Here is a 20,027-nt window from a genome sequence, read left to right as displayed (position 1 = left end):
CATTGCCCTTGACCAAAACACTCGCCTCAGAACTGGAGTTGGTCCCAAAGTGTCGTACTATGGCTGCCCACTGCTTCAAAATAATTTGGATAGGTCAATTGCAGACGCATTTCTTTGCCTTAGAAAGCAATGACAATTATAGATAAATAAATGTTTCATCTGAGTGTGATCACAAGAGTAGATGTTTGATGGATGATTAATAGCCTGAGTCAGAATATACTGAATGGCAGGTCCCTCCAGTACATGGCCACCTGCATTCATTCATGAAAATGCCGATACTGTAGTTACAGGTTTGGATGGAGAAAAAACCAGGACCATCTCTGAACCAGGGTGACCTAGCCCTGCTCTACTCTTTCAACACAGCCATGCCAACCTTGTCTGCACAAGGAGCTATTCAGCTGATATTCTGCTACATACTCAAACACAAATATAAGTGAAAACCTTGAACACTCCAGTTGGCAGACCTCACAGTACTACAGAGAAAGTATCAAAGCACAGAAATCTACCAACATGAGGTTAGCAGACACACATACCAAATGCATTACAGTTACAATGTATGATCCTAAATATTTATTGAAAGGATAAAGATTTATATTTAGTTTCAGGAAAGGTATTGTGAAATTATTTAATACATCCTGAGGAAATATAGGATATTTAATACATATAAATAATGAACTAATCATGCAACACATAATACAACATAATTACCCCAAATTTAATAAAACATTTCTGTGCTATGATATATACTACTGTAATATTCTGCATATCCTCCACACATTTTCAAACAGCAAATATGAGGTTTATGTGATTATATTGCTCATAGATTCATGTGCTTCTCTAAATTTTTTTTGAAATCTGAGTAACATATGTACTGTATATACAGTGGCTTCAGAAAGTAGAACCCTTCATTTTTTGCACACTTTTGCCTATCAATCTAAACTCAATAACCCATAATGACAATGTGAAAACATGTTTATTGTTATGTTAATTTCAAAAAAATTAAGAACTGAAATCTGTAATTTACATAAGTATTCAGACCCTTACTTCAGTACATTGTGGAAGCCCCTTTGACAGCTTTGAGTATTCTTGGATAAGTCTCTACAAGCTTTGCACACCTGGATTTGGGCAGTTTATCCCATTCTTTCTGGCAGATCCTGTCAGGCTACGTCAATTTGGATGGGAAGCATCTGTGAACTGCCATCTTCAGGTCTCTCCACAGATGTTCTATGGGGTTTAAGTCTGGGCTTTGGCTGGGCCACTTAAGGACAGTCAGAGACTTGTCCCGAGGCCACTCCAGCGTTGTCTTGGCTGCATGCTTTGGGTCATTGTCGTGCTGAAAGGTGAACTGTCGGCCCAGTCTGTCACATGCAGGTTTTCTTCAAGGACCTCTTTGTATCTGGGTCCAAGGTATCAAATGAGCCACAAACCACTGTACTGCTGTCAGAAATGCAGTAGATACTATATGGGACATTTCTCCTGACTAATATTCCTGTTTAACTCAATGTAGGAATTACTCAGGGAAGCAACTATTGATTTATCTACTGTATCTAGTTGTTTGAGGCTTGTTTGATACCTCCGACCCTTGATGACTTAAAGCCATTTAGCCAACAAAAGTGTTCCATACTGTATCAGCATAATTTACAGCTGAATCTAGACCCACGCCCCCAATTCCCATAGAAATCCATTAAAATGCAAAGAGTCTTAGTATCGCTTGTAGGACAACCTGAAAATAAGATATCCGGACTCTGATATGATGTTGATAGGTCACAGACATCAGGAAGTCATGGCATTCAAAGAGCATGGAACCAAATACAAAACATAACTATTTTATTTGACATTTGTCTCAAACATTGAAATGGGGGACTAAATATAAAAAGTGCTGTAATTACTACTTGGTGAAAATCTTTTAATACAAATACCCTACTCTTTGACCATGTATGAATTGTTTGATTACAGAGAAAATAAAATATTAAATCATAAAAATGGTCTGAATACTTTATGAAGCCACTGTATATACTTTTTTTCTAAGAAAATACAGTTAATGTCTCACCAATGTCTCATTCTCAGCTGATGATATAACTGAGATCTGAACAAGTGGCTTCTAGACCATAAGCCCTTTGCCTATGATCACAGTAAGCTAAATTACATTCTGATCAAAATAGATTATTGGTTTGATGGATTTAGGCGGATTGATATAGACTATGTTTGTTTATACATAGTAAAATGTTCTGTGTTAAATCACCTCTGTCAGACGACATGTGATCCCCAGAGAAAACAGGCAACCTGGCCTGACCAACTGAATCATGTCTTTGTCTTGCCACACTACAGTGGCTGCAGTCTTGAATTGAGATTGAGCACTTTGTGCACATACAAGTACATACAAGAAAGGGCTCACTTTTAAGGGAATGATCTTTGTTCTCGATGTCTCGACACATTCAAATAACATGTCTGCACTTGGTGGCATGCTCCTGCATTTAATCAGCAGATCTTTTCACAGATCAGAGATTCCTCCTCAAAACTTCATGTGACGGCATAAAAACGAAACATGTGTCTAAATCTTCCTGCCAAAGGTTTCCTAACCATGTTTCCTAAAGCTTGTCTACTTCGCTATGAGGTTCGACAAGGCATGCAATTGTTACTCTTACAAGTGCACAGTACCAAAGGAATTTAATAAACATTTTATGCGCTGCTTTGACAATATAAAGGTTGCAATCTAGACATCTGACTTCTCTCGCTAAAGTAGAACATATTATGTAAATAAAAGGCATTGCCACAGCAAGCATTCCCTGCACCAAGTTAAAGAGTAAACAAACACTCTCTGAGATCTGCCACTCTATTTTTCTGTTCATTTTCGGTTTATTTTATATCTGAGATAACATAATAAACAGAGCAACCAAATTTTTGTTTGTCAGCAGTTTCACTACAGTTTGTTAAAACAATAAGACATCGCCATGAATGTTCTACAGGTTTGAGACACTGTAATTTGAGGGAAATCCAAATCTGCATGACCTGTAATATTGAGAAATAATACTTAATAAGATTCTTCCCAACACTGGACCCAAGCAATTTTTGTACCAAGCTTCTGAAATTGCTCTGGCCTGCTTGGTACAAAAATGTATCCGTAATCAAACAATGCACATGTGCTTATAGCTTTTATTTATGAAAACTGTTTTATGCATTGTGGTTTCACCAGGTATAAATGACAGCACTTTTTATATGTACATATAGTGTATCCCCCCCCCACCCCAATTTCAGGGACCCATAATGTTTGGGACAAATGTCCTTGCAGGTGTTTCTGATCAATTAGGTGTATTCAATTGTGTCATTAGTAGCTAGTCTTGATTTTAGGCTTTTGATTGACTATGGAGTCTGTTATTGTTCTTTGGGCCATGTCAAAATGAGTTTCTAGTTGGTCTATGGTTTTTCAAACCATGTCTCAAAATAGTCAATAATTACAGTGCAACATCCAGTAGCTGGAGTCATTAGGTTTCACCTTGGAGTTAGATTTTTCCCCTTGTGACGTTACCTGTAATTTATATATTTTGGACATTGACATTGACATTATCCAATAGCAGCAGAATGGTGAATGCTGCATAGTAACAGTTTGTGGGCAAGTCATGTTGAAATATGTGGTCCCAAATAGGACACATTGGACATAAAGCTTTAGAAAAGGGCTGTAGCATGTTGTCAGAGACCTATGCTGATACCTTGATGGAAAGCAGGCTGATGTTAGCGTTAGGGCTGATCAATTTATTTTGCTCTATTTTGAGGTTTTCAGCAGTTTTTTGTGATTAATATACTATATACCTAAACTATACCTGGCTATACCTGAAAAATAACTTTCTGGGTGGAAATGTTGCTTTACAATTGAACTGTGTGCTTTTGTTTCTCTTTATCCAGTCTCTGTTGTTCTTTAAAAAGCAATATATTATTTGTATTATTGTTCTGTTGCACTGATGTCGTTACTTAGGTTTTAATTTTATGTTTGATTTGTTATTTTTGTTGTTTTTGCTTGGGCTGTTTCTGTTGACTCAAGAAAAATAGGATGAATTAATGAAAGATTTCAAACTGAAGTGTACTACAGTACCACCCAGAGACATAGGCTGCACAGACTGCCTGCAATAGGATGGAAATAATATAAAAAAGGATTTTCCTGGCACTACTAGGCAGTTCATGGCAGAGCCATGACATTTGCACAGTGTGGGAGTCTGACTAACCATTCTTAAAGATAACATAGAGAAGACTCGGGTTCCAGGGTCCTTGCCAATAACTATTTTTAAAGAAATGCTAATAGTCTGAGCAGTTGGTAAATATGCCATTTGCCTTAACCTGGCTTCACTAAGGTATTCCACAAAGAATAGGCAAGCATCTCCTCCCAGAACAAGCTCATAAAACAGAAGAAAAAGAACAGTTCCGCTCAAAAGGGCCGTCTTTCTTGTACTGATTAAAAATATCCACATTGTTGATTTCAGACCAATAATTCATCACTTTGGCCACAGGAGGCCAGTAATTTGCTGCTCACTAATTTTCACACTGACCCCTTGAAGACACATTTATTGCTACTAATAAACCTTTGCTCCATTAAAGCTGGCCTTTTATCCTTGTCTTGAAAGCATCTCTGCAACTGCCCACCCCCACCATGGAAGACGGTCTTCTTCAATTTCAATGTGCACCATAAAGTTGGATGATGGCTCTTTATAAGGCAGCAAATGAGATGGAAAAATGTGCTTCTTCATAATAACGAGAAGCAACATCTAATATCTAATATCATAACAGTCTAAAGATACAACAGTATCTGCATTTACTGTATTATATACAGCAATGATACACACAATAAAGAAATGTTCGGATTAATTTACTGCAGATTTTTTCTATGTAAAGTATTTGTAGCCTACTGTGCAAGCATAACCACCCCCCCCCCACAATAAAGAAAAATAAGACCCATAAAACCCATGGGTGTGTTAATTACATCAGTGCCATTGATGTATTTCTTTATACATTGCTTATCATACTCAAATGTTTATGTAATAGAATTTAGAGACAGGGACTCATACAAAACAGTATTAAAAGGCATTGAAAAAATAGATTTCTGTGATTACTTGAAACATGAGACCATTTCACAGGTGCTGGAGATAGACGTTCACATTTCATTCAATGCTCCTGAACCAAGTTTAATGGTTCAGCACTAAAGTAATAGTCATAAGATTTTACCTGGAAAAGTCTTTGTTAGAGATAGCTTACATGTATACTGTATACCTGACCTATACTGTACTGAGTATACCTGTCAAAGACATTTCCAGGTTGATAAATTGCTACATTTGTCGATACAGTTAAACAGTGTCCAAGGCCTCTTTTTCTTAACCTACAGAGGTTTCGTGTTTCATTTGGCATTCTGCTTCTGCGTAAGAATGCCACCGGCTGGGAAAAAATACTAGTGAGATTCCGACAGTAGGGGCCAGCCACATTGCATTTTGGGGTGACTCGCCAAGTATAAAGCATTGCTTAGCTCTGGTTTGGAGATATCATTTATATTTGGGGAAAAAAAACCTTTGTTCTTTTTCAGCTGGGGAAATATTAGTTGTCATTCCTCTTGATTTAGAATGATTGTAATTGCAATTTAAGTAGCGCCTTTAATGAAATTCCCAGTTGACTTGTATTCCCTTTTTTGCACGGTAACAGACTGTGCAGTCATTTGTAGCCAGATTACCCATAATTATTGGGTTCTTTTTTGCACAACCACCACCAGGTGGCAAATGTGAGCACTCTACTCCAGAGCTGTGGACTGTTCTTGAAACATAGGCCTATATTGGAAATACGACCCTCTGCTCGCACCTAATGTTGGAACATTGTAAATATTTCAGACAGCTCTGGATTAGAGTGCTCACATTTGCCACCTGGTGGTGGTTGTGCGAACAACAATTTGCCACTGCCCGCTAGATCTCCCAACCACTGTACGTTACATTTTAACCTGCAGTGAAAACAGATACTCTAACAGCTCTCACCTTCTCATAGAACTTGACCTCATAGTCCAGGATGATGCCATTCGGCCTCTCAGGCTCCAGCCAGGACAAGGAGATGCTATTTCGTGATGTCCGATCCTTCCTGATCACTGCCACTGGGGACGGAGCTTTAGAGAGAGAGAGACATAGTTTGAGTCCTCTTACAGTAACTGTGTTTCTTTGGCTAAGGTTTAAAGTTTGCAGGAACTTCAGGTTTTTTCATTCCAGTATGTATCTAGCAAACAGTTAACCTTACATAGGAAAGTACTATATGTTCATGTGTGCGTGTGTGTGTATGTGTGTTAGGGATGAATATTTTTCCTGAAAATAAAACATTTTGTCTTGCGGGAATAGATGCACATTATCCCAGGGATTCTGGGAAACTGGGCTTCTTTTTAAGGCATAGCCTACTTATTTTTTCCTTTGGAAGTGAGTGTGTGTGCATGCGTGCGTGCGTGTGACTGTGTATTAGTGTGTGTGTGTGTGTGCGTGTGTGTGTATGCTGCGCGAAAAAAAGCACATTTCATTTTCAATTTGAGAGATCATGACCAAGGACCTTCAGTCACTGCTTAGAAACCTGCAAGGCAAAACCTTACCACATCCCCAAGCAGTAGAGCCACAAGGGAGCATGTGTCTGAAGGCCCTTCGCCATTCTCTGTGAAAAATGTTGCACCACTGTTGGACTCCGCTTGGCCCCAGTCAGCTGTCACAATTGAAAGTTAGAACTCCATTATGTCCATCTCCTCTTCTCCGAACCTATCCTCCTTCTTCTACTTTCCATCCTGTTTATCTTTATATTTTATGGCTCAGTAATAGCCAAGCAGCATTGAGGCAGTAAAGGAATCTGACTGCACCACATTTTTCAGTTTATTTGAACACAGGAAAAATGTTCTTTTTAAACATTCAGACTTTTTCTTTGATTGTGATTACACCGTTCAGTCTCCCATTTAATGAATCCAGATGGGCCTGAATCCAGAGTCTGTTTCCACTCTACCTCCCTTTTCCGATAGGGAGTCTCCATGGTCATATCCATGATTTACGCTGCTGGGACGGCAAGTTCTTTTGAATCTCCTTATCTGCATGCACTTTCTCTATGACATATACAATGTAAAATGTGTTATCTGCCTGAATAACAGATCCTATGAGTCTCATATCTGAAAGAGTACTGTATGCCTTTGGTATGTTGTTCAGATGACCCAGCTTGCCAATCCTCTAACTCATTCCTGTTATCAATACTGTACCTTTTGAAAAATACCAAAAAATGTAACATAAAAAGCTTTTTTAAGCTGGCTGCTCTTGATCCAGGTTGTTCGCTTTGCAATTGAAATGAACCCTGCTGAAAAAACAGCTGAAGCCTGGTTTTGAAACAACTAGTTGACCAGTTCAGACTAGCTCCCAGCTCAACATGGTTTTTCTGGTTGATCAGTTCAAACTAGCTCCCAGCTTGACATGGTTTGACCAGCTCAAGCAATGTTTTGAAACAGGAGGCAGCTGGTTGACCACCAACCAGCTCAGACAAGCTACCAGCTTGGCCATGCTGCTTGACCAGCTCATACCCAGCTAGACCACCTTATGACTGGCATAGTTGGATTTGACAGCAGATCATTACATTACATTACATTAATGGCATTTGGCAGACGCTCTTATCCAGAGCGACGTACAGTTGATTACACTAAGCAGGTGAAAATCCTCCCCTGGAGCAATGCAGGGTTAATGGCCTTGCTCAAGGGCCCAACAGCTGTGCGGATCTCATTGTGGCTACACCGGGGATCAAACTGCCAACCTTGCGGGTCCTAGTCATGCACCTTAACCACTACAATACAGGCTGCCCTAATAATGCATGGGCATCACGATTCTGGAGTATACGCTTCCTAATGTTGCCCTTTCCTGAAGATGTCCTTCCCCCAGAGTCCCATGCTGGCATCCCCTCAGAAACGGTTGCACGTGACACATCAACAAATTGTGCTGTTTTGGTCACTAAAGCTCTTGCCAAACATGCCCAAACATTCACCTTTGAGATCCCTGCTTATAGCCGTGCTAGCTATAATTATAGTCAACAAGGAAGGTAGTTATGTTATTTTCTTAATTAGTCACATCTCTGCAGTGCAAGTAGAACAGACAAAGGGAGAAAAAGAACCATCCTTCTTTTAATCCTCTGCCCACCGTCTTCCACACCTTCTCCCTTCATCACTGCAGGTAATCACTTTAAGACAGGAGTAAAAAGACGTATACCTCAGAACTGTTACAATGGCAAAATGACGAAAAATATGTACATGCTAAATGCTTTGGTGAGATGGACCGACATACTGAAACAAATTACTTAAAGTTCTTACGTTATTACAAAGTCACACATTTCACTGTGCAGTGACTGAGGACTTTTGCAAGTCATGTAAAAACCAGTGAGCTGCAATTAGATTGTACACTGATACAGTAAGAATAGAGATTAAATGGCATAAAGCCAATCGTGGCCACTTCCCAGGACTTTTCCTTTTTTCCGTTCCAAGATTAAAATAGATTCAAATACGTACTGGTCTTTTAAGGCTTCTCAATGACCGTGGGAACCCTCAAAGGCATAAAATCAGTCCCAGTACTGAAGGATTGGTTGATCAGGGCATCACTTCCGTAAGTAAAATATCCACACCCTCGCTGTGTTTCAGGAGATATGTAATCGGCCACACAGGGCTGACACGGGGATCACAGACTCCTGGTCTCAATTGCATTTCACAACATTACATTACATTACATTATTGGCATTTGGCAGACGCTCTTATCCAGATCGACGTACAGTTGGTTAGACTAAGCAGGAGACAATCCTCCCCTGGAGCAATGCAGGGTTAAGGGCCTTGCTCAAGGGCCCAACGGCTGTGCGGATCTTATTGTGGCTACACCGGGATTAGAACCACTGACCTTGTGTGTCCCAGTCATTTACCTTAACCACTATGCTACAGGCCACCCCCACAAGGTCATAACATTTGTTCAAATATCTGTCCAAACACAAGGGAGGATCCACAGTGGTTCACATTCGCAGGTATTCTGGAGGGCCCTGCTGCGGTGATTGTACCCATTTAGGTCTGGCATTTTCATGGCATTAAAATGGTGCGAGCGTTGTTATACATCAAAGGTTCATTCTACAAAGTCAGAAACAAACTGTATCCTCTTAATGGGCCAACAGACAACAAAGCACCGCACTTATTCAAGAACACTCTTCTGTAGGGAAGTCCCCTAAATCTCAGGTTAATATCCTTGGCAAGTATATAAAAATGAGTCCTGAAAAATAAGTATTAAAAAAACGAATAATACATCAATTAACAGTACCAATTTACAGGAACTAGCATGTGAAAATATGACTGAATTCCCCAGCAAGGAAGTCTGAAAGTAGGCCGCTTTGGATGTGCGACAGATTCTGCCTCCCTACTAATTCTCTACCATGGAAAAATAGATACAAATCAAGAAGCGAGGGTTGAGTGCTTAATCTGTATTTACTGACCGTCTTTTCGGAGGCTTATAACTCTGTCATTTCAAAGTGAGCGTGTCTTTTTAAATGTGGGCTGTAATAAGGCACAGCTGTGATAACACACAGATGTGCTCCAGCCCCTGCTATTGAGTGATCTACGGAAGCATGCCAAGTTAGATGTAGCACCTCCCAGAGTCGACTCTAGACTATGCAAGTCTAGATGGGCTATATGGGGTACCACACAACGTTTGGAGGAGAAGATATTCTATAAATATGCTGCCTGGCATGCAGCCGGATATTACTGTAGCATGAAGATTGAATTAGACTGTGATGACACTGCACTCATTTTTATCTTTTTATATTTTAGATAACCAATACTTGTGATATTTCTTATGAGAAACCATAAAGGTGGGAAAATAAGTTTCAAAATGTTCTCACACTGTAAGATTCCGTCTGCCTGTTTAATCCACAAGGATTTTAAGTGTACTGATATCTGAGAGGAGAAAGGCAGAACAATGACTCACTATATTTGTGATCTATTCCTTACTTTATCCTTTTACATCGCTCTAAAATCCCAGCACGAAATTACCCTCTTCTCCCTCAAACCATAATGTTTAAAAACCTGTCCGACACAGTTCTTTCACCTAGTTGAAGTATAAAGTCTCCAGGTCATGATGCAAACTGAAACACAACCCCAATGTGGTACAGATGGGCCTAGATCTTACATTACTTTTTGGTTTTACTGTAGCTTGGAAGGTCCTCAGCCATGTGATAATAGATTCCACCATCTGAAAATCTTTCCAGACATATCCCTTGATAGTAGACTTATCGGAAAGGAAATGCCATTTCAAAATTCTGATTTAGTGGCAATCAGACCAGGGCCAAAAGCATTATTTGACAAATTCCTGTACTAACAGTTTCAAAAGAAACATTGATTTTGACCAATATTCAGAACTATTCTTCATTTACATGACTGCACATTATGGAACATAATTCTCAGATAGTATTCACAGAAGCATTGATAGCCTGGTCTGGCAGAATCCGTACCAAAGTACACGTAGAGACTATGAGAATTGCCGAGGACGTCCCATTAGAGCACACAGAAGCAGTCACGGTGAAAGGCAGAGAAGACGATTTTTGTGAGGACGCAGTGGGTCTCACCTGCTTGGTTTGTTGTTATGGTGACAGTGGCGAACTGACGTGGCTCGGACGACAGGGCGGAGACTCCGTTCAGCGCCTCGATCTCGAAGGTGTAGTTTGTGTGGGCCAGCAGGTCGGCGACGGTCACCGTGGTGTTGCTAAGGCCCGCGGGGCGGGGCAGGAAACGCACGGCCCCCCTGCACGCCTCGCACTTCCGCTGGCCCGCTGAGCAGCGTTTGCACACCACGTTAAAGGTCACGTCCTTCCTTCCCCCAGAGTCAGCCGGCCAGCTCCAGTCCAGGATGACCGAGGTCTCGTTGATGACTGAGATAACATTTCGGGGGGAGGACGGTGGCCCTGTTGAGACAAATTTGAGACACAAATTGTAGACATTACTGTGCGCACATGCAGAAGATTCCGAGGCAAAGAGGGCTGCTAGGTGGCTCACCATTTTGAGGTACTGCATCGAATCTGGACTTGTGCCAACATGAAATGTGGCGTGAAAAATAAAATCGGACATTCCAAATTGGGAGGAAAAAATAGAAAAAGTGTAAACAAGAAGAGAAGCATGTAGAGGGCTGACCCAAACATTTTATGATCACTGAACTAACAAAACCAACAACACCATGCAGCTCAACAGAATATAATGCAGTGTTCCCCCCAGCTGCTAGTGAACAAGCTTGTGATCGCAGAATGGGGGGGAGCAACAACGATTCACAACAGTGGGTTAAAGAAAACGCACTATGCTTAATGCTAATCTTCGCTGTCGTTTTTCCTTGTGTTAAACATGATGTTATAAATGTATCACTCCTGTGCTGTCAAATACAACTGTTTTAACCTCCTGAGACCCTGCATTCTCTAACAAGGACCTTAAACATCCTAGTTCAAGGATGCAGGCACTGCAACATGTTTTTGTCAATTTTTTCTCCTTGTGTCAGGAGGTTAATTCGATAGCTTATCAATACAATACAAAAACTAGAAGTATTGTTGTCTGTCATTGTTAACAGTTGGCAGAAGTATTGCTATGGTACTACTCAGGGTTGGCAGTGTGCCCATACCCAACATTACCGAGGTAACAACAGGCCTGTGTGGATCCACTAATTTCCTCACAGATTAAACAACTCCAAAGCAATTTCATGTTCAGTATATCAGCACAGGAGCATACACAAACATTGAAGATCCCAGAACACTTATAAAAAGAGTTGGGGTGTCAGCTCCAGTGCCCTGGTCAAATTCCTACAAAGATGTTTCTATATGTACATCTAGCCACCGAAACATCATCCAGATGGCTACACAACCCCTGCCATTCCATAGCCCACTTTGATACCTCAGGTCATCGCAGCAGAAAAGTGTTCATTTCTCTGTTGTTCAAATAAAATGAGACATACACAGATGATGCAGCAGAGTAAGATGTCTGCTAAAAACATAATATGGTGCAATAGAGACAAGGCGTGAGTTCAGTTTACAAGGGATGTTTTTTCATCACTAGAGATTCCCTTTGTAGAAATATATTTGAAGAGAAGTCAGAGAAAATTTTGTTGGTAGGGATGGGAATAGTAAAAGTCCTTATTTTGACAGAAGATAAAATATCTCTTACTCTGTTTGCCCTTGTGTTCAGTAGGCTATATCTGATGTGCCACAGATTTTCTCAAAATGAAAGTCTCCAAGAAGCCCAAACAAGAAGCAATTCAGTCCTCCGATACACATTCATAAATATTTATATTTATATTAGGTAAATAATGAATATTTGCGGTTCACCATGTTAATCATTTTTATGAACGTATAAACCTTGATCAAATCTCCTTTCATCTCCTTTTACTGAGCTGAAAGAGATTTAGAAAGATATTCCACTGGTATACTGCATCATACAATACCGTAACATAGACCAAACAGGAACTGATGGGACTAACAATGCTGTAGGCAGCTGAATGTGACAGTTCCTGACTGGGATTTTCCTGTATTGTCTGTGCAATGGAAAAACGGTCTTACGTACGGGTGCAAGCCATAGAGCTGGGGTCTGCCTCGGAGCGGAAGTAGTTCTTCTCACAGCTGCAGTGGGCCGACCCCTCCTGGTGGGCATGGCTGTGGGGAGGACATTTTGAGCACCGCAGGTTCCCAGGAGAAGACTTATAGAAGCCAGGCCTGCAGACTGTGAGGCGGGAGAAACAGATAAAATATATTAACATTAATAATAATAATAATAATGGTTACATCTGAAATAAGAGATCAGGAATCAGGATAGTGAAGCTATGGGTTGAGACTATACTTATCAGTTGTTTATTTATTTTAATTAAAATATGAATGCACTGATTTTGGCACCTGATAATGAAATTACTATGTCCTATTGCAGCAGAAGCAGTACTACTGGTGCCAGAAGGCAAGAGTGTAACATTTCCATACAGTCTAATGTACCGATGGCAGCCCCTGTCCACATAATAAATTCATGTCCACAGCGAGTATTATCTCAACTCACAAAACAACTCAAGAATGTACCGAACCTGTCTTTTCTATGAAGTTGCATGAATAATGCAGTACATGTTAATATTGAACTACCAGAAATAAATACTGAAAATAAATGTAAGAATGGCTTTAACCCTTCCCATTTTGCGCCCCAAGAAGCCAATATCCACCAATGTTGTACTAGTCCTACAAAAGTATCAATATCTCAAAAAACTACTGACTGCACACACATAATTGAAGACTTAAATTAAAGAGGCTCGTACCATTCAGAAATATGAGACAGACCAAATTGTACATACAGTGTACACAAAAGTGTCTATAAAATAAAAAATAATGATACAACGCTTATAGTTTAGCACTGAGTATCTCGATTTCTAAGATAAAGGACCAATCCAGAACTCATTTATATTTGTCCACAAACTTGATGTCAACTTGTGCACAAAATATGGTAAAGATGTTGAAAAGCATTCAAATTCCAGTTTTCCCAAAATTGCACCCAGATGTCCTCAAGTGTCCCCAAATCTCTCCAAATATGCATATCTTTTTGTCAAGGAACATGAATGATCAGAAAAGGCTTGTTTAAAAAAAAAAAAAAAAAAAATCTTTTTAATTTTAAATTGCCAAGTGAAAACATGTTTTTAGACATTTTTGCAAAAGTATTCAAATTCAAAAACTGAAATTAAACTAGAAATAATTTTAGATTTTTAATACATTTACAAAAATGTTGAAAAACATGTTTTAACATTGTCGTAATTATAAATCATTCAAATTAAATCTACAACGTAATAAAGTGTGAAAAAAGTAAAGGGGTCTGAATACTTCCTGAAGCCACTTTACTTTTAGGTTTTTTCATGTATTTGCAGGTCCTATATCTAAGGTTGATGAAAGAGTGACACACAGTCACGTGACAGAAAGTGAATCTACAATATTCTATCAGACTTAATGGAAGTCAGGTTTAAATTTACCAAGAGGTCTATCCACTGAAATGAAAGCAGCTGCTCACATAACAGCATGTGTCCGGAAATCATATCTGATGCATCATTTCTTCCACCAATTGGCAAACAATATTCATAATGAGTCATTATTTCAGGGGCAAAAATTTTGCTTACAAGGAAAGTGCTTCTGGAAAGCAATAACTACCTATATTTGTATATGTGTATGTGTATAAAGAGGCCAGAGGTCTAAATTAACAGGCTTTACACTCCAGATCGGTGCTGCCCAGCCCTGCTCCTAATTCTAATTAGCAGCTCAATGAGATATCTAGCTATTGAATGAAGCGTGCTTTGTTTGGGTTGGAGTGAAAACCTACGATGGTAGATCTCCAAGAACAGGGTTGGGTAGCCCTGCTCTAGATTAAGTCATATGACCAAATTTATGTTCACCAAGGCCATAGCAGACAAAGCAATAACACCTCAATTAAATAAATTGTCATAATCAATGATAGCTCATTTATTGCCAATATCGACTGCTGTCATTAAATGCTGACGCAAACCGTAAGCTTAGCTGTCCCCCTATTTCAGATATGTCAAACAGGGCCGGGGAGCCAGTGTCTCTTGTTTTTCGGGCAACAGAAGCACAAAACCTCAACAGACACTTGCACCTTCCAGGACTACATCAGGCAACCTTAACCCTTTCAGACCCTGTGTACATTACAATGCACATCACTTGTTTTTAAAATGACATTTTTCACCACGTTAATCTATTTAAAAAAACAGTCCATTGAATCCATTGAACTGTTCGGACCTTGCGTCCACTGGAATGTACAAAAAAGATTTGAATTAACGATTTGCAATAAAAAAGCTTTTTTGATTTAATCTAATTTCTGCATGCATCTGGGATGCATAGTTGTATTGTTCCCATCCCTGGAACATACTTCAGGTCTGAAGGGCTTAAGTCTGTCAGTTGTTCATATTTCTCAAATTAGATCTCTACAGTATTATATGATAAATAGCTAAGTGTATTTCTTAAATAGCCTGCTTGTGAGGAGAGGCAAACCCTATCCTCCGCAGATAGAGTGTGAGGTTATTAATTGCACAAGTGGTGTGTGGGAGATACCGACTCCCACGTTGACAGGGTTGTGGGTGTGTTTGTGTGGGGTGCAGTGGTTCGGTTGCTGGGAGAGGGGAGCCTGTGCTCCCATAAGATGTTTTCTTCAATGTGAATTAATCACACTTTCACAGGCTCACTGGTTTTTAAGTGATGTAGTTTTTCAGTTCTAATATCAACTGCTGGCTTGTTGTGATGACAGCCGGTCTAAGCATGCTCCTCTGACTGGAAAAAAAACTAAATTTTATTTTCTATCTGTGACTAGACATCTTACTCAAAACACCTCCATCATCATGGGCAGGAATGATCTACAAAGTAAAAAAAAACAAGAAAAACACACCTTATTGCACAAAACCAGCGAATTGCAAATCTGTCAAAACCCATAATCCCTACAGAGTCTTGTTCAACAGCCTATGATCAGTCATTATAGCCTGTTAAGTCACAACAGGCAGCCAGCAGTGCTTTGATTAGTGTGGCGCATTGTACCCATTATTCAATAACTGGGGGGCTGTAAGAGACAGACGCACTCATTCAACAGACCCTGTTCAGATTAATGGCTTGTGAAACAGAATTATACCCTTTTCCGCAGAGACCGCCATTGTTAATGCAGTGGTGGGTTCTCTGGGGAGCTAAGCGCTAAGGCCTGCCTTGACAACAGCCAATAAGCCAGTTAGCAAATGTATGTTTCAGTCTGATAAAAATGATAAGAGAGGTGTGAAACACAATCGCTCCCACTGACGCTAAATGCACCGGTTTGGAAGGTATTTACGTAGGATGTTTGTCTGCTCAGGCGGTGACCCGTGGTCACAAAAGGGTCCTAATCTGTAATGAAAGTGTCAACAGTTTGTGTTTTCCTGATTTACAACACGATAGGAACATATGGTGATAATTCAGTTTGCTCCATTTCTGCAGAGCTTCCAGACCTGAAAGTCTGCCTTATTAAACCTGCCTTTTACTGTTCTCAGAATAGAGGTTTCTGTTTCTACAGTTTCACCTATAAAAACAATGATTTATTATCACAGATTATTAATACACAGATAATAATAATAATAATAATAATAATAATAATAATAATATATTTTTCATACAGCATGCTCAAAACACTTAACAAAAAATAACTAATAAGCTAAAATGAATAGTTAATGTGTATATATTGGTACAATTATATATAATTATATATAATTAGACATCAAAATAACATAATAAAATAAGATATTTTCACATTTTTTATTTTCAAATAGGTGTAAAACTTGGCATTATTTTTGTTTTAAAGCTGACAAATGAAGGTTGGAAAATCTACACCTTATAATTTGAGTGACTTCTCAGGCTTGCCGCTGATCTTTGGCAACTCGGTCTTGATATAAAACCTGAGGAATTAGACCTGAACACAAAGCAGTTGTCCTGTTTAGAATAAATAAATGCATGAATAAATTGCTCTGCATGCACTGAAAGTTAAAAACTGCCTTATTTTTTCCATGTTTCTGAAATGAAATTAGCATGCCTTAGTAAACCTGGAACATGTCTCTTGGCAGAATAATGTTTTTAATATTTGAAGGGCACTTATCGTTGTTTCACTTTCATATGTATCACTGCACAATTACCACTCAAGAGGGAATTTTGATTAATCAATTGAAATGAAACAATACAAAATTTCACATCCAATGGACAACAAATATCTTCACTCAATAAACATTAACATTGTTTTGCCACTACTAGTATTGTTTAAAGAGTACTGCACATCAAAAAGTCGCAACAACAATGTGATCAACGTGAGCACACATTCAGCCTCTTGAAAAAGTGATTTTTTTTTTGCATGCTGTTAAACATGTACTCATGATTGTACAAGATTTTGGAAAATCTGTAGCCTAACACCTCAGAAGTTATGACTGTATCTGCACAGAGCTAATAATTGTGATTACTATTATTAGGACTTGTGTTTGTCAAGTGAAGACCTTGTAAACAAGGCTAATAACATATTCCCTCTGTGATGCTTAATGGTGCTCCTGCATTCTCAGCATGAACACATGATATCAAGGGAATGTATATGTACAAACACTGATCCTCCTGCTAATAAGAAACCCCAGACAGGTCAGAAAATTGTATTGGGTTGGTACTAAGGGAAACTGCACAATGCGGTCACTAGTAAGTACAGAAGTACTGTTATACTGTACTGTTGTTCCCCAATCTGGGCTCAGACTGAAATTAAACTTAATCTGCTTTCCAGTGGAAGAGACATTTTCCTGCATTAGAAATGGTTTACAAAGTTGGCCTTGCTACCGTACACTTGCACTGCTACGGGATGAACTCTCCCGTGATAGTCTATGGCTCCTACCATGCCCCCTCCCCTCACTTTTTCCATTGTCACTTCTGTATTCACACCCTTGCATCTTCCCCACTCTCACAACAGTGCTTTTGCTATTCAAAGAGACTTAGATCGCTTAATTGGACTGCAGCACTCACGCGCCAATTCTCCAAAGCTCTGTCCCAAACCTGAGGGATCTCGTTAAGGCTTTTGTAATGAATAAAATACCCTTCTTGTACCCCCTACTTGTCTGCACAAACACCAACATCACCGAAGGTGATATGAGTGAGGGTTGCAGCTGCTAAAGATTCTGAATCAAGTTTATGATGTTTTATGAAAGCTGGGATATGCTGAATTGTGTGTACATATACACTCACCGAGCACTTTATTAGGAACATTTTTACTTCATTACACCTACTTATTAATGCAATTATCTAATCAGCCAGTTGTGTGGCAAGAGTGCAATGCATACAATCATGTAGGTACGGGTCAGGAGCTTCAGTTAATGTTCACATCAACCATCAGAATGAGTAAAAAATGTGATCTAAGCGACCGTGGAATGATGTTTCACGCACAATAGTCTTTCACACACAATAGTTTGCAAAGAATGGTGCAAAAAACAGTGAGCAGCAATTCTGCAGACAGAAACGTTAATGAGACGTCAGAGGAGAATGGCCAGACTGGTCAAAGCTGACAGGAAGGTGACATTAGCGCAAATAACCACACATTACAACAGTGGTATGCAGAAGAGCATCTCTGAACACGCAACACATTATAACTCTCAGTGGATAGGCTACAGCAGTATAAGTCTAAAAAATAAGTCTAACAAATACCTAATAAAATGCTCATTGTGTGTGTGTGTATATATATATATATATATATATATATATATATATATATATATGATGACCTCCATCAGTCTTGGGGCAAAGACATATTTTTTCTTGATTTGGTTCTGTACTCAACAATTTTTTACTCACATGCGGGTAAAGTGCAGTACCTTAAAGGGCCTGCAGAGCTCTGGAAAAAATGTGTTCTGGTTATGATAAGATCCGTGCAGCTGTTGGGCCCCTGAGCAAGGCCCTTAACACCAAATAGCTCCGGGGGGGATTGTCCCCTGCTTAGTGAATCAACAAAAAACATCAGCTAAATAACTGTAATATAATGTTACCTCGCCATCTTCTTTTTGCAGCTAACTTTTGGTTTGCATAATGCAGTGTAGCCTCTCTATTTCTTTTTGTAAAGTCTTCTGCAGACAGTAGTCAGCAACACATTGAAGAGTATTTATTATCTGTCGGACAGCTGTTTCGTATTTAATCTTCATTATGGTGAGAATGATTTGGGCATCAACTATAGAGATCTTCTTTAGCGTACTACCAGGCCCTTTATGATTAATGAGCTCACTAGTGCTCTTAAATGTATTCCGAATAGTTGCTTTTAGATAATCTAAGGTTTTCTCAACCTTATAATGGCTACTTTGACTTTCACAGGTCCTTATGTTGAAAAAAGCGAACCCAAAGGCAATCAAATGCATGTTCTTATAGCAATTGAATACACCTGATTAATTAGAAACCTCTGCAAAGTAATTTGTCCCAAACATTATGACTCCCTGAAATAGAGGGCTATATATAAAAAGTGCAGAGAGAGAACATATTATGCTAATTATAAATTATAATAAATTATAATAGTAAAAATCTCAAAATTACAGAAATTATACAATGATAATAAATCATTATACTGCAGCCTGCCAATGTTTTCAGTAAATTTCAAAGAGCACAGGGGTCACACAACGTCTGATTGCTTTACAGTTAGAAGTACCGCTTCTAAATGAGTAATTTCCATGTTTGTGACAGTGACATAGTGTCGGGCATGCAGTCGGGCTGTGGGCTCTGCAGTGCACGGCTGTTGCCTATCATCCCGTAGCTGTCTGTATGCAGATTGGCCAGAAACTAGGCCAGAGGGGCAGTTGGGGAGCCGTATTGGCAGGCAGCTACGCTTGGCGCTATCAGCAGCGCTTTCAGCGGACACTCTGCGACCCCGTAATCTCAAGGCCAAGATTGCCACTCTGGATGCTTTCTCCTTCCTTGATGGAGGTTATTTATTTATTTATTTATTTATTTTCTTCATTTTTGGGGAAGCGGAGGAGCTCCGAAGTCCACAGAATGTCTCAATAACCACCCATAATAGTGCAAAAAAAATCTAACAAATGACAAAGAAATAAATAAGTGAAACTGAAACCGAACCGTAGCCCTGCAAGCGCTTTAAGCCTATTAGCGGAATTTTTCACAGCCTCTTGGAATGCGGTCGGCTTTTCCCGGGCCGTTCCTCCTCGCTGGTGCCATTGTGCGGAATGTTCTGGTTTCCGCACAGAATTTGCACAATGAGTCCGTGGCACTGGCCACCACTTAATTCCCTATTGTGGTGGGTTTATAGCCCCCTTTTTTCTCTCCTGGCAACATCTCTCTGTTCCGGGGGGAACTGATAGACCACACAGAGTCCTGTGCCAATGATAAATCTGCCCCCTCTACCACCCCCCAGACAAAAGGAGGAGGGGGCTGGGGTCAGCCAGGGTTTCAGCGATTGTGCTTGCAGCTGTAATGTACGCTGATCGGCAGCCGTGAGCAGT

General features: G+C 39.7%; 1 protein-coding gene across 5 annotated transcripts in view; it reads right to left on the bottom strand.

Annotated features, from left to right (window-relative positions):
• Positions 1 to 20,027, bottom strand: part of LOC133123279 (ephrin type-A receptor 3-like) — an 86,727-nt gene that overhangs the window by 29,506 nt on the left and 37,194 nt on the right. For all 5 annotated transcript variants that reach the window (XM_061233619.1, XM_061233622.1, XM_061233621.1 and 2 more), the window contains exons 4-6: positions 12,587 to 12,742; positions 10,615 to 10,950; positions 6,003 to 6,127 (exon numbers count right to left, since the gene is read on the bottom strand). In XM_061233619.1, coding sequence (XP_061089603.1) covers positions 6,003 to 6,127; positions 10,615 to 10,950; positions 12,587 to 12,742 — 617 coding nt within the window. The remainder of the gene's footprint in view (positions 1 to 6,002; positions 6,128 to 10,614; positions 10,951 to 12,586; positions 12,743 to 20,027) is intronic.

This window comes from Conger conger, chromosome 3 (assembly GCF_963514075.1).
Source record: "Conger conger chromosome 3, fConCon1.1, whole genome shotgun sequence".
NCBI classification, from domain to species: domain Eukaryota; kingdom Metazoa; phylum Chordata; class Actinopteri; order Anguilliformes; family Congridae; genus Conger; species Conger conger.
This window is presented reverse-complemented; position numbering and strand designations above follow the sequence as displayed.